Raw genomic sequence first — 13405 nt, forward strand, 5'->3', positions numbered from 1 at the left:
AATGCAGGAGATGCAGGTTCAATGTCTTGTTGGGGAACTAAGATTCCCCCTCGCCTGGTCTGGGAGTTAAAACCCAATGCAGCCAAATAAATAAATAAAAATAAATGTTATAAAAAGAATTGGGATAAGCATCAGCCTCCTCACCAGGCTACAGCCCCATGTGCTTCTCCAGCCCTGGGCCGCCTCCCCTGCCCCTCACCTGGCTCCAGCCCCGCTGGCCTCCTTCCTGACCTCCAGCCGTGCCCAGCTCATGCTCACCCCAGGGCCTTTGCACGTGCTATTCCCTCTGCCTGCAGTGCTCGCCCCAGTTCAGGGTCTGGCTGCTTCACCTTCAGGCCTCAGCCTCAGTGCCCTCAGGGAGGCAGCCCACGCCCCTGGTATTCTCCACCTGCCTGTTCCTCCTGGAGTCTCTGTTATACGTCACCAGCCTGCCTACTTCCCACCCTCTGCCTCCCAGATAAACTGGCAGCAGCAGGCAGGCAGGGGCTGGGCCGTGGAGCCCATCACTGCTCACCAGGCACTTGGCCGGCAGCCTGACCCACGGCGGCTATTCTCCCTGCAAGGCGACATCTGCCAACTTTAAACCAGGAAGTGGAGCACCGGGAGCACTTGCCATAAATAGAAGCGTTTAACCTTGAAGTTAAACGGAATGAAAACAGAGTGCTACTAAATCCACCTTCACACAAAGGACCGCAAAAACTCAGAACCAAGGTTTTGCTCTCCATTTGTTAAGACAGGAGGTGAGTGGGTGTAAAGGGTGGATTTGTACCACTGCTCTGAGACCTTTATCTCTGACGAACCAGAAAGACTGGAGGAGAACCTGGACACCTTCTAAGTCTGTGCTGGGATGTGTGGCAAGTAGCCCCCCTGGGCATCTCCTGCACACCCCACTGTGGGGGACCCCCTTCCACAAACAGTGCAAACCCCTTGCCTGCAGAAACCCCAGCCTGCAGCCTGTGTAACTGTCGTCTCATGGCAACAGCCAGGGCAGTGACTTGGATGAATTTATCATTCCTTCATCAAGCGTTCTTTGAGCACATCCTCTGTGTCCAGCCCTGTTCTAGGCAATGGGAATCTATTGCTGAGCAATGCCAAGGCCCCTACCCTCATGGAGCTGTCATTCTAGCTCAGAGAGAGAGACAAATGACATAGTCAGGGGAGGCCTCGTTGAGAAGCTAACAGTGGCGCCAACACTCCAAAGAGGTGAAGGAGCTGACTCCATGGATGTCTGGGAGAAGAGGGTTCTGGGCAGTGGGACAGGAACGATAAGCTTTTTTTATGTATTTATTTTTGGCTGCACTGGGTCTTCGCTGCTCCACGGGCTCTCTCTGGTTGCGGAGAGTGGGCGCTCGGGTGTGTGGGCGCCGTAGCTGGGGCACACGCTCTTGGTCGCTCGGCGGCACGTGGGATCTAGTTCCCAGAGCAGGGATCGAACCCGTGTCCCCCGCACTGGCAGGCGGGTTCTTAACCACGGGACCCCCAGGGAAGGCCAGAACAGTAAGTCTAATGAATAAATAAGTTACATTATATGTTGGGAGGTGAAGTCAAGTACTACAGAGAAAGAAAGTGGAATCACGGGGCTGCCAGCTGCCAGAGTGCTGGGGGATTAGATGGCGACTCTGAAAGGAATGGTCAGGGGAGGCCTCATTGAGAAGCTGACACCAGAGCAAACACTCCGCAGAGGTGAAGGAGTTGCCTCCACGGACGTCGGGGTGAAGAGGGTTCTGGGCAGTGGGACAGCCAGGGCAAAGGTCCTGAGGCGGGACGTGCCTGGCATGTCCATGGAGTGGTGAGGAGGCCGGAAGCGGGGGACTGAGTGAGCAAGAGGCAGAGAGAGGGGAGGGGCAGGCACGTGGCGGGAATGGGGGTCGTTGGGGGAGACAGGTCCTGGGGCTTCCTGGCCACTGTGGGGCCGTTTCTTCAGAATCTGAGACACTGGGGAATCATTGCAGTCTTCAGCAGAGGATGAGTATGATTGATTGGTGCTATTAAAGGGAATCCCTGGTTGCATATTGAGAATGGACGGAAGCGAGGAAGGATGGGGCGGGGGGACCGGGGACAAAGTCACCACTGTAGCTGGTGACAGATGATGGGGCTGCAGACCAGGGGAGCAGCCGAGGGGGTGGAGAAACAGCTGGCTTTGGGACGTGTTTTTATTTTTAATATTTACTTGCTGATCTGTCTGATCAGGTCTTAGTTTCAGCATGCAGGAGCTTTAGTTGCAGCATGTGGGGTCTAGTTCCCTGACCAGAGATTCAACCCAGAGTCCCTGCCCTGGGAGTGAGGAGCCTCAGCCCCTGGACCACCAGGGAAGTCCCTTGGGACATGGTTTGAGGGCAGAACCAACAGGACTTCCTGACTGTGCCGGAGGGGACTCCAGGCCTTGACCCTCGTGGGGGGCAGGCGCCATCCCCTGGGAGGGGTGGACCGTGGGACGGGCAGGGAACGAGGGACTGGGGAGCGGGGTCAGCGGTTCTGACTGGGGCCCGTGTGAGATGTCTGCTGGTCAGCGTCCACGCGGGGCATCAGGCAGGCCCGGGACGCGCTTCCGGCTTTGGGAGGACGTGCAGACCGAGTTGGGAGCGGGGCATGGTCAGCACGTGGACGGTGTTTCACGCGACCAGGCGAGACCACCGGAGGAGGGCGTGAAAGGAGGAGCAGGTCTGCCCCCCCCCCCGCCCCCCAGCGCACAGGGGACTCGGAGGGAGCAGAGGGGAGGAGCCAGGCGCTCACGGTCTCCCGAAGGCAAGCGCAGAGAGCGTGGGGAGGACGGGGCCGACCAGCCCACCCCGCCGCTGCTCACGGACAGGGGGCCCAGGCATTGCCCGTGGAGCTAACTGTGGCCACAGAGACCCCGAGGGGCATCTTCTGCGTGCTGACTGTCGGTTGGCTGGTTTTGGCCATGGGGGCTTCTCCGCTGCACACAGCCTCCATCTAGCTGTGGGGCGCGGGCCTCTCACCGCGGGGGCTCCTCTCATTTCGAGGCACAGCCTCCAGGTGCTCGGGAAGCCCGGGTCTCGGGCACAGGCCCGGTAGTCGGGGGCACGGGCTTCATTGTCCTGCATGTGGGACCTTCCCGGACCAGGGATCGAACCCGTGTCTCTTGCATTGTCAGGTGGGCTCTTAACCACTGGAGCACCAGCGGAGCACAAGGGGGCAGTTCTGATGGCCCAGTGGGGGAGGACGCCAGGTTGGTGTGGGCTTTAGAGAGAAAGGGAGGGTTTGGAAATGATGGGTTATAGACTTGTGGAGTCACAGACCCCCTTGAGACTACTCATCTTCCCACAAGAAATGCACCCAAGCCCACTATTTGGCGTCTAGTTTCAGGGCGTCTGTGGCCCCCATTAAGCCCCAGGGCACAAACCATCAATTTGTAGGAAGTAAAGTTAGAGGTGGGCTTCCCTGGTGGCTTAGCTGGTAAAGAATCCACCTGCAATGCAGGAGACACTGGTTCAATTCCTGGGTCAGGAAGCTCCCCTGGAGACGGGAAAGGCTACCCACTCCAGTATTCTTGCCTGGAGAATCCCCATGGACAGAGGAGCCTGGTGGGCTACAGCCCCTGGGGTCGCAGAGAGTCAGATGTGATGAGCGCAGAAGCACGGGGTTAGAGCTGCCATGCGCAGGTTGAATGATGGCCCCTCACATGGGCCCTGACCCCCGGAGGCAGATGCCATCTTACATGGCAGCAGGGGCTTTGCGAGTGAGATTAAGTCAGGGGTCTGGCGATGGGGATTCTCCTGGGTGATCTGGGCAGACTCAATGCCATCACAAGGCACCTCATGAGAGGGAGGAAGCGGGGTCAGGATGGGGAAAGACTTCTGACGTCAGAGACTGGAGTGGTGGGCGCTGAACATGGAAGAAGAGCCACCAGCCAGCTGACCACCAGGAGCTGAAGACGGAAGGAAACGGTTCTCTCCCAGAGCCTCCAGGAGGAGCCAGCCTGCCGCCCCTTGATTTCAGTCCCGGGAGGCTGACTTCAGACCTCTGAGCTCAGAGCCGTGAGAGAATGAACGTGTGCTGTTTGCCGCCGCCGGTCAGCTTACAGCGGCAGCCAGAACTAACACGGCGGGGAAGGGGCCGCCCCGCGGTCTTCTCACGAGGACGGAGGGGTCACAGCCTCGTGAGGGGGCCACTCCAGCCCCAGGTCGGGACATGACCCCGTGTGCACCAAGAGTGTCTGCTATGCAGACAGCTCGAATCGCTGTCTTTCTGACCTTAGTTTCTGCTCTGAAAATTAGGATGAAAATGATACCTTGCAGATTCATTTTTACACCCGAGTTAAAGTTTGTGAAGTGGGCTTCCCCTGTGCTCAGGGGTAAAGAATCCACCTGCTGATGGAGGAGACGCAGGAGACGTGGGTTCGACTCCTGGGTCAGGAAGATCCCCTGACGGAGGAGATGGTGACCCACTCCAGTGTTCTTTCTTGGGAAATCCCGTGGACAGAGGAGCCTGACAGGCTATAAATCCATGGAGTCACAAAGAGTCACAACTGAATGACATGCGAGGTTTTGGAGCCGCAGGCGTCCCTCAGAGACTCATAAACCCCCTCTCCTGCCCGCGCTGACTCAGCTTTCCTTCAGAATCTCTCAGATAGCAATGGGACCTGCTCTGAAGTGGCCGACGGGTTTCTTCCGTGACCAAGCTCATCTTTAAACCTGACCGCACGCTCTCTTCCCCAAGACCCCGAGTCCTCTAACTCTTGGCCCCTGCTCCTCCCACTGCAGGGTCCAGATTTTGGCTACGTGACTCGCGGGCCCCAGACGGGCAGTGTGACTGACCTCGACTCCTTTGGGAACCTGGAAGTGAGCCCCCCAGTGACGGTCGGGGGGAAGGCGTACCCACTGGGCAGGATTCTCATTGGGGACAGCGGTTACCCCAGGTGAGGAGAGGAGGCGGGGGTGGGGGCCAGACTCAGGGGCGCAGGGGAGTGGGGTGCAGCAGAGGCCAGAGCAGAAGACTTTCCTGCTGGCTCCCGGCCAAGAGGGCACAGCGGGGACACCCCTGGGGTCCCGTGGGTTAAGACCATGCTTCCAACTCGGGGGGCCTGGGGTGGATCCCTGGCTGGGAAACGAAGACCCTGCATGCCTCTCAGAGCAGCAAATAAAAAAAAAAGAGGGCTCGACAAACGAGGGACTGTGGGAAATCAAAGCAGACAGCAGAGAACACCCAGTGAGGAGCCCAGCAGTTCCGAGCTCAACTCGGCCACTTACACACCTCGGGTCGGTAAGTGTTTGCCAAGCACCTACTATGTGCGGGCAGTGTGCTGGGAGCCAGCAAGGAGCGCGGCCCTGGACACGACAGGAGAGCCCAGCCTCTGTCCTGGTGGGGCTGATGCGTCACAGAAAAGCCAGCAAATCAGAATCTCCAGCAGTAAAGAAAGCACAAAAGAGGGCAGAGAGGAGTGGGAAGCAGGGTGGGTGACCGAGGAGGGCCTCTCTGGGGCGGGGTCTGAGGCCCGATGACAGGAGGACGTGGCCGCATGCAGATCTGGAGCAGAGTTCCTGGGCAGGGACTTCCCCGCTGGTCCGGGGACTGACTCTGCGCTCCCCACACGGGGGGCTCACGTTCGATTCCTGCTCAGGGAGCTAGGTCCCACATGCAGAGCTAAGAGTTCGCGGGCTGCAACTAAAGAGCCCACCAGCCACAACTAAGACCCAGTGCAGCCAAATAAATAAGCACTTTTTGAAAAGGTCTCGGGCAAAGGCCCTGAGGCAGGAATGAACTTGGTGGGTTCAAGGTCAGAGGGGCTGAAACAGAAACTGAGCCAGACAGACTGAAGGGCCAGATCGCAAAGGCCCCGGAGGTCAGGGCAGGGAGCACGCGGAAGCCAGGAAGGTGTCCTCGAGGGCGCACGGCTAACAGGGGTGCACTGGCTCAGCGGGACCAGCTCCACACCCCCCGGCGATGCTGCCCGCAGCACCAGCAGCCAGGCTGAGCCGGCAGGCGGTCCTTGCAGAGGCTGAGGACTGGCCCTGCGTACTTCACTGACTCCACGCCTCGGTCGTCCCCAGTAAAACTGGGGCGACAGTTTCTAAACTCCTCAGATGGTCGGAGATATGATAATAATAAAAGGCATCCCAGGGTCTGAATCCCTTCCCTGAAGAATCCTGAGCGCTTCCCCAAGTCCCGGGCCCTCAGAGACTTCCCTGGTAACAGCCACCCTCGTGGACTCCCCCACCCCCGTCTCTGCATGGAAGTGAAAGTTTTAGTCGCTCAGCCGAGTCCAGCTCTTTGTGAGTCCATGGACTGAAACCCACCAGGCTCCTCTGTCCATGGGATTCTCCAGGCAAGAATCTGGAGTGGATTGCCATTTCCTCCTCCAAGGGATCTTTCCGACCCAGGGATGGAACCCAGGTCTCTGGCACGGTGGGTGGGTTCTTTCCCGTCTGAGCCCCAGGGACGCTGTCTGCCCATCGCTGCTGCTCAGCCGCTCAGGACCATGAACCGCGGCACACCTGACTTCCCTGTCCTCCACCTTCTCCCAGGGCTTGCTCAAACTCATGTCTGCTGAGTCGGTGATACCGTCCAACCATCTCATCCTCTGTCATCCCCTTCTCCTCCTGCCTTCTATCTTTCCCAGCATCAGGGTCTTTTCCAGTGAGTCAGCTCTTGGCATCAGGTGGCCAGAGTATTGGAGCTTCAGCTTCAGAGTCAGTCCTTCCAATGAATATTCAGGGTTGATTTCCTCTAGGATTGACTGGGTTGATCTTGCCATCCAAGGGACTCTCAAGAGTCTTCTCCAGCACCACAGCTCAAAAGCATACCTGTGCCCCCGTAACACTCCTTCGCCCCTGTGTTGGCAGCAAGGAGAGCCAGGAGATGCACCGGGCCCTCCAGGACTTCCTGGGGGCCCAGCAGGTGCAGGCCCCAGTGAGACTCTACTCGGACTGGCTGTCTGTGGGCCACGTGGACGAGTTCCTGAGCTTCGTTCCAGTGCACAAGAAGGTGTGGTCCAGGGGGCTGCCTGAAGGAAGCCACAGGCCTCCCTCCTGGGTTCCCAGACTCAGCTCTGCCTCTGCTGGGGGGGGCGGGCATTGACCTTATCTTCCCAAATCTTGTTTCTCCCTCACCCAGAAGGGGGCATGGAGAAGCAGCCAGCCTAGGGCCAAGCCCACACTCCCCACAGCCTTGGCAGAGCCTTCCTCCCTGGGAACCCCAGGGACCAAACTAACCTCTGACCACAGGGTTTCTGCCCCCAGGGCTTCCGGCTTCTCCTGGCCAGCCCCAGGTCCTGCTACAGACTGTTCCAGGAGCAGCTGAAGGAGGGCCACGGGGAGGTCCTGCTGTTCCAAGGGGTCAAGAGTAAGTTGGCCGCGCCCGTTCTTTCCCCTGGGAACCTTCCTCGGCCTTCACGTGGTCTCCCATCACCAGATGGAATCACTCAGGCCACTGAGATCTTCCGCCCAGCCACCGGGCGCCAGGCGCTGTGCTGGGCGCTGGGGGTGCTGTGTGAGCAGGGAGGAGGAGGTCCCTGCCCTCGGGACTCACAGTCCAGGGCAGGTGAGTTCAGGAAGCAACAACACAGGGGCTTTGAGGGGTGTCTGGGAGGCGCCCAAGGAAGGCTTCCTGGAGGAGGCAAAGATCAGGCCTGAGTATGAGAGGTGAGTAGGAGTTGGCCAGAAAATTGGGGCGGTGGGATGGGACTAAAGATAGTCTAGATAATCCAAGCAGAAGGAACAGCCAAGGCTCAGAGGCAGAAAGCAAGATGTGTTTCAAGACCTGAAAAAAAGTTCAGTCCGGATGGAGCACAGAATGAAATATTTTTTTCAGTGATGTCCACAGACTCAGGCTGGAGTCAGAGATTAAAGTCACTACAACTGAGAGTTTTCACCTAGTATCTGTGTATGTCATAGAGCATCAGGCAATGGTCAGGCCTCTGTTTGCTCCTCTGAAACGGGATTCCTCTGGAGACAAGAGAATTTACGAGACTGAAAGTAACGCTCTTAATAACAACTTACCCCGGGTAAATTATTTTATTAAAGTCATTTACTTCCCAGATGCTCATAACAAACCTGTGTGTTCGGAATCATTGCTGCCCCCATTTTATAGATGGGAAAACTGAGTCCCTACTGGACCTCCTGGGAAGAGCAAAATGGATCTCTGAATTCACCTGATTCTTTTTCTTTTTCTCCATGACAGAAAAAAAACAGCAGAATATAAAGGACATTCTGTCTGACAAGAAGCTGAGAGAACACAATTCGTATGTGGAGGTACTAGCCTGGTGTTCAAGGCATGTCACACCCCCGGCAACCTGACCCTCACCCCACCCCCATGCCCAGCCCTCCTCCCGAGGTTAGAAGCCCAGGACATGGCCTTCCGGGTGATCAGTCCCGGGATCTGGGTCGGTGTGTGCGTGTGTGTGTGTGAGAGAGATAGAAAGAGACAGAGAGAGACAGGATCACACTCAAGGTGAAGCCCAGAAAAGAGAGAGTTGGCAAAGTCACAGAAAGACAGGGCAAACTCAGAAACAGGCACGGAGGCGTTAAAGAGGCCAAGTGCCCGAGTGACGGGAAAGGCAGGGATACTGAAGCAGAGATGGGGAAGGGGCTGAGCAAAAGGTGAGCAGGAGGGAGGACCAGGAGGGGCCCCGCGCTGCCTTCCTGGCCCTGTCTCAGGTCCTCCGGGATAAACCGCCCCATCTGCACCCCCCGGACCCCCCCAAACCCCGAGTCCTTGCCCCGCCCACCGCCGCCCCTCTGCCCACCCCCCAGAAATGCATCGACTGGAACCGGGCGGTGCTGAAGAGGGAGCTGGGCCTGACGGAGCGGGACATCGTGGACATCCCCCAGCTCTTCAAGCTCATCAAAGACTCGCGAGGGACCGCCAAGGCCGAAGCCTTTTTCCCAAACATGGTGAGGATGCGGACCTCCAAGCCCACCCAGCTTCGCCCGCAGTCTTAAGTCCGAGAGGCCGCTTAGGCTGTGGATCCAGGAGGCTTGGCTGTCTCCTCACCCTTGGGGTTTGCGTGGCCCCTTCCAGCTTGCAGCGCCTTTAAGAGGCAACCACCTGGGGGTGAAAGACTGTCGTCACCCCCACTTTACAGATGATTGGCAGGGGGGTCAGGTCTCTGGCAAGAGCTGGGGTTCAGAGCTTGGGGTCTGGCTGCAGCGCCCGCTTTGGGCTTCCTTGTGTCAGGCCAGGTGAGAGCCAGCCGGGTGGTCTGCAGACTGGGTTCTACAGGACCCTGGGGTTCCAAGACAGGACCTCACTCACAAGGTTTGGATTTGCCTCCGTTTTGTGCTTTGACATATTGCAGAAAATTTTGTTTAGGAAAAAGGATTCCTTGGCTCAAACGAGACAGGAGGGAGCACCATCCTCTTAGCCCCGACTCCTGAATAAGATTCCTTGGCCCCAAGCATTTCATTTCTTTCTGCAGTTTAGCCCAGGGGGAAGGAAAGCTACGCCTGTGGCTGGGGGTGCAGCGTCTCAGTCGAAGGAGTCGGCCACCCTGAGGGCTGACTCGGTTCCTCCGTGTGAGGCCCCAGCGGGAGCCGTGACGGGAGCTGGGAGCCTGGGTGTGGGGCAGGCGGGGAAGTCGAGAGTGCCAGGCACCCAGCACGGGCTGGCTCTGAGCGCCTGGATGTCCCTGCAGCGACTCACGAGCCCCGGCGACCGACTCCGGCTCACCACATGCTGCATAGGCTCTGCATGCATACCTGTTCTTATCCACCGTCACAGCCTGGAAACGTGTCTGGCTCTTTCCGCTGATGAGGCGCAGGGAGGCCAAGTGACTTGCCCGAGGCCGCACAGCTGCGTAATAGTCCTGGGATTCAAATCCACAGGCCACCTTCCAATATAATACCTTATGTAGACGACTGTGGAGGAAACCGTCATTTTCATAACGTATTATGTATGGAAAGTGCTGTAAATGGGCAGTCCCTTGTTCAGCTGGTCGTAATATCAGCAGATCTTTACTAAGTGCCTCCTCTGTGCCAGGCACTCTGCTGGGAGCTGTGGGACCCAGAGGATGACTAGTTGCCAGACTCTGGAGAGTCGCAGGTCGCTTCACGGAGGCAGTGGCCTTGGAGCGGGCCCTTGAGGAATCGAGTTTGCCAGACGGTGGCAGCGAGGAGGGAGGGAAAGGGTTGAGAACACGGACCCCAGAGTCTGAAGGCTTGGATACAGGACCTTGCCTCACTCCCTGGCCTTCAGTAGCTCACATCACCTTGCTGGGCCTCAGTTAGCTGGCCTGTGAAGTGGGCCTGTTAGGGGACACTCAGGTGGTGCTGCAAGCCGCACACTGCCGCCCCTGACCTGGGCGCCCCCTCTGAGCACAGAGAAGGTGCTGGGCTGGGAGCCAATGCCGCCCCTGACCTGGGCGCCCCCTTCTTTGCAGGTGAACATGCTGGTGCTGGGCAAGCACCTGGGCATCCCCAAGCCCTTCGGGCCCGTCATCAACGGCCGCTGCTGCCTGGAGGAGAAGGTGCGGTCCCTGCTGGAGCCGCTGGGCCTGCACTGCGCCTTCATCGACGACTACTACGCCTACCACGTCCGGCAGGGGAACGTGCACTGCGGCACCAACGTGCGCCGGGAGCCCTTCCCCTTCAAGTGGTGGCACATGCAGCCCTGAGCCGGCCTCCCTCGGGGGCTCCTGGCCTGGACGCCGGCGTAGCTACGTGAATAATGTTGGTGCTTTGTCTCTGTTACATCAGTTTACTTCTCATGTTTAGCTGTTCTATACTCATGAAGGGCTTTAAAGCAATGTTCTTGTATTTTCAACAATAAGCTTGATTTTTACTATATGACTATCTTAAAAGGTGGATCCCGCGGTGATGGTCTGACCTCCTGTGACTCACCAAAGCATTAGAGATGGGAGCAGCATCTTCCCACAGCTGTGATTTCTCAGTTCTAAGGACGGTCAGTTCTTACTCAACTGGCCCATCAACTGATACCTCCTCTCTCCTAGAGGAGAATCTTGTTTCTGCCAGATTTAATTACCAAAAAAAATCCCAACACACATTTGGACCAAATATTCGATAACATTATTTATCAAAAAAAATTTATTAAAAGTATTCAAAGACCGCTTCAAGGTTTGGCTGCCATCAGGACAGTTTTTGGCACTCTTGATGGATGCTATCACTCATTCTCGTACACACAGCAGCTGACAGTTCAAACACAGACTCTCAGCCTTGGGGTTTTGTGAGACAACAGTACACCCTTTTCTGGGCAGTTGTGAAGCAGCCACAGGTTTTGGGCAATCAGAGTTTTGGTTTGAAAGTCTATGTTGATCTCTTTCGGAGCTTCTTTTTCTATGAACTCAGTATATATTTTCTTTGCTTTTGAGGACTGCTTTTGGGGTGACTTGGTTTTTTGAAGTCTTCACAGGCCAGCCAGAATTCAATATTTTCTTCATAGAGTTCAGATTTTAAAAAAGCCCTGAATGCATCAAGACCATATTTACTGGCTAGCAGCTCATCAAATGCTTCTGACCACAGCTGCGCTTCCTCGGGAGAAGGCGTAATGAAGGTTTGCTGTTTGCTTTTCTTGCCAGTTTTGGGCTTCCCAGGAGCAGAGGAATTTCACAAGAAGTAGCTCAAAACAGCTCTTGGATCTTCTAATGGGGTTCACTTCACCTCCTCTCGCCTCCCTCGTTCTTGGGGCGGGTGCCGGCGCTTTCACCCGTGGGTCCGCAGTGGTGCGGGACGGTCGGGAGCACAGCGCTTGGCATCATCGTCCTGCAGCTGCGGGCACCGCTCTCCCGCGTTCTTGCCTCAGAAGTCCCAGTGACAGAGGGGCCTGGGGGGCTACAGTCCATGGAGTCGCAGAGTTGGACACGACTGAGCCACTAAACAGCAGCATGATAAAAAATAAACTTATAAGCGTAGACCGATCACAGAGACGACAGGCAGAAAGAGCAGCAGGGATCCGGTCCCACCAGCCTCAGGCTTGTCCGTAGACCGCACACCGATGTTTACCAGGTTTGAGGGCAAAGATGCAGCCTCAGAGTCGGGTTCCCGTTCACGTTGTCCTTAGAAAAGAAACAACACGCATGGCAGGCAAGAGCCCACGGCGGGAGAGAGCTCTGTCCCCACGCCCAGCGTCTGCGGCCTCGCGCTCACCCCCCATTCATCGTTTCCACTCCAGCAGCGTGAACGCCCCATAAAGCGGGCCCCGTCCCTCGTGTTTCCTGCTGGAAACACGCGGCATGGAGTAGGGGCCACGGGCTTTGTGGAATGAGGTTATGACTCCCCACTGCGTGCTTCTTAAATGTTTTCTTTCATGGCCTTGACTTTTGGACTTTGATTGCTCTTTAGAAAATAAAACTCAGTGACTTGAGGTCTTGAAAATTGAGGCCTGATTTTGGCCACGTAGAGCCTGGGGGGCTTAGAAAACGTCCAGAGGTACCGTTTTCAGGCGGGGGCGCGGAGAACGTGATGGTGGGGAAAATGGTCATCGGAAGCGTCTGCCCTCACACGGACTGAGGCGGAAGGGATCCACACACCAGGTCACGGTGGGCTTCTCTGAACAGAATCAGCTGTCTGCACCCCCAGCCCTCCTCGGGATTTGCCAGGACAGAAGACGCACTGGTGTTTCTTGTGGACAGAAGGGGCCAGGCACAAGGGGAGGCTGGTGTGAGGCTGTCCCCAGACCTGACAGCTTGGAGCAGCGACGGAGCTCAGCAAACAAACGCTGAACGTATCACCAGATCCCTGGGGCTGCAGAAGGCTAGAGAGATGAGCTGGTGGTCAGAGTAGCCCTTCTTACTGTTGTTGTATGGTTGCTAAGTCATGTCCGAGCTCCTTGCAGCCCCATGGACTGTACCCGCCAGGCTCCTCTGTCCGTGGGATTTCCCAGGCAAGAATACTGGAGTGGGTTGCCATTTCCTTCTCCAGGGGATCTTCCCGACCCAGGAATAGAACCTGGGCTTCCTGAATCGGCAGGTGGATTCTTTACACTGAGCCGCCTGGGAAGCCAGAGCAGCCCCTCTGTTAGTCGCTCAGTCGTGTCTGACCCTGCGACCCCGTGGACTGTAGCCCACCAGGCTCCTCTGTCCACGGGATTCTCCAGGCAAGAAGGCAAGAATACTGGAGTGGGTTGTTGTTCAGTCACTCAGTCGTGTCTGACTCTTTGCGACGCCATGGATGCACCACACCAGATTTCCCTGTCCTTCACCATCTCCCAGAGCTTGCTCAAACTCAAGTCCCTCGAGTCGGTGATGCCACCCAACCATCTCGTCCTCTCTCTAGTCTCCTTCTCCTCCTGTCTTCAATCTTTCCCAGCATCAGGGTCTTTTCCAATGAGTCAGTTCTTCGCATCAAGTGGCCAAAGTATTGGAGCTTCAGCTTCAGCTTCAGCATCAGTCCATTCCATTGAATAATCAAGGTTGATTTCCTTTAGGATGAACTGGTTGGATCTCCTTGCAGTCCAAGAGACTCTCAACAGTCTTCTCCAGCACCACAGTTGG

At 56.9% G+C, this 13405-nt stretch overlaps 1 protein-coding gene and 1 pseudogene across 3 annotated transcripts in view; one reads left to right on the forward strand and one right to left on the reverse strand.

The window, feature by feature from the left end:
- PADI4 (peptidyl arginine deiminase 4) overlaps nucleotides 1-11029 on the forward strand; it is a 28871-nt gene extending 17842 nt beyond the window's left edge. The window contains exons 11-16 of one of the 3 annotated variants that reach the window (XM_043908945.1): nucleotides 4725-4879; nucleotides 6804-6945; nucleotides 7185-7302; nucleotides 8140-8210; nucleotides 8712-8852; nucleotides 10337-11029. In XM_043908945.1, coding sequence (XP_043764880.1) covers nucleotides 4725-4879; nucleotides 6804-6945; nucleotides 7185-7302; nucleotides 8140-8210; nucleotides 8712-8852; nucleotides 10337-10570 — 861 coding nt within the window. In that variant the 3' untranslated portion in view covers nucleotides 10571-11029. Of the gene's footprint in view, nucleotides 1-4724; nucleotides 4880-6803; nucleotides 6946-7184; nucleotides 7307-8139; nucleotides 8211-8711; nucleotides 8853-10336 lie in introns of those variants that run through there. The other 2 variants (XM_043908946.1, XM_043908948.1) reach the window with 2 other exon arrangements.
- Nucleotides 11030-11123: 94 nt separating this feature from the next.
- On the reverse strand, nucleotides 11124-11755 carry LOC122698877 (annotated as a pseudogene).
- Between the last annotated feature and the right edge of the window lie 1650 nt (nucleotides 11756-13405).

The sequence above is a fragment of the Cervus elaphus genome, chromosome 8 (assembly GCF_910594005.1).
Source record: "Cervus elaphus chromosome 8, mCerEla1.1, whole genome shotgun sequence".
Taxonomy (NCBI): Eukaryota; Metazoa; Chordata; class Mammalia; order Artiodactyla; family Cervidae; genus Cervus; species Cervus elaphus.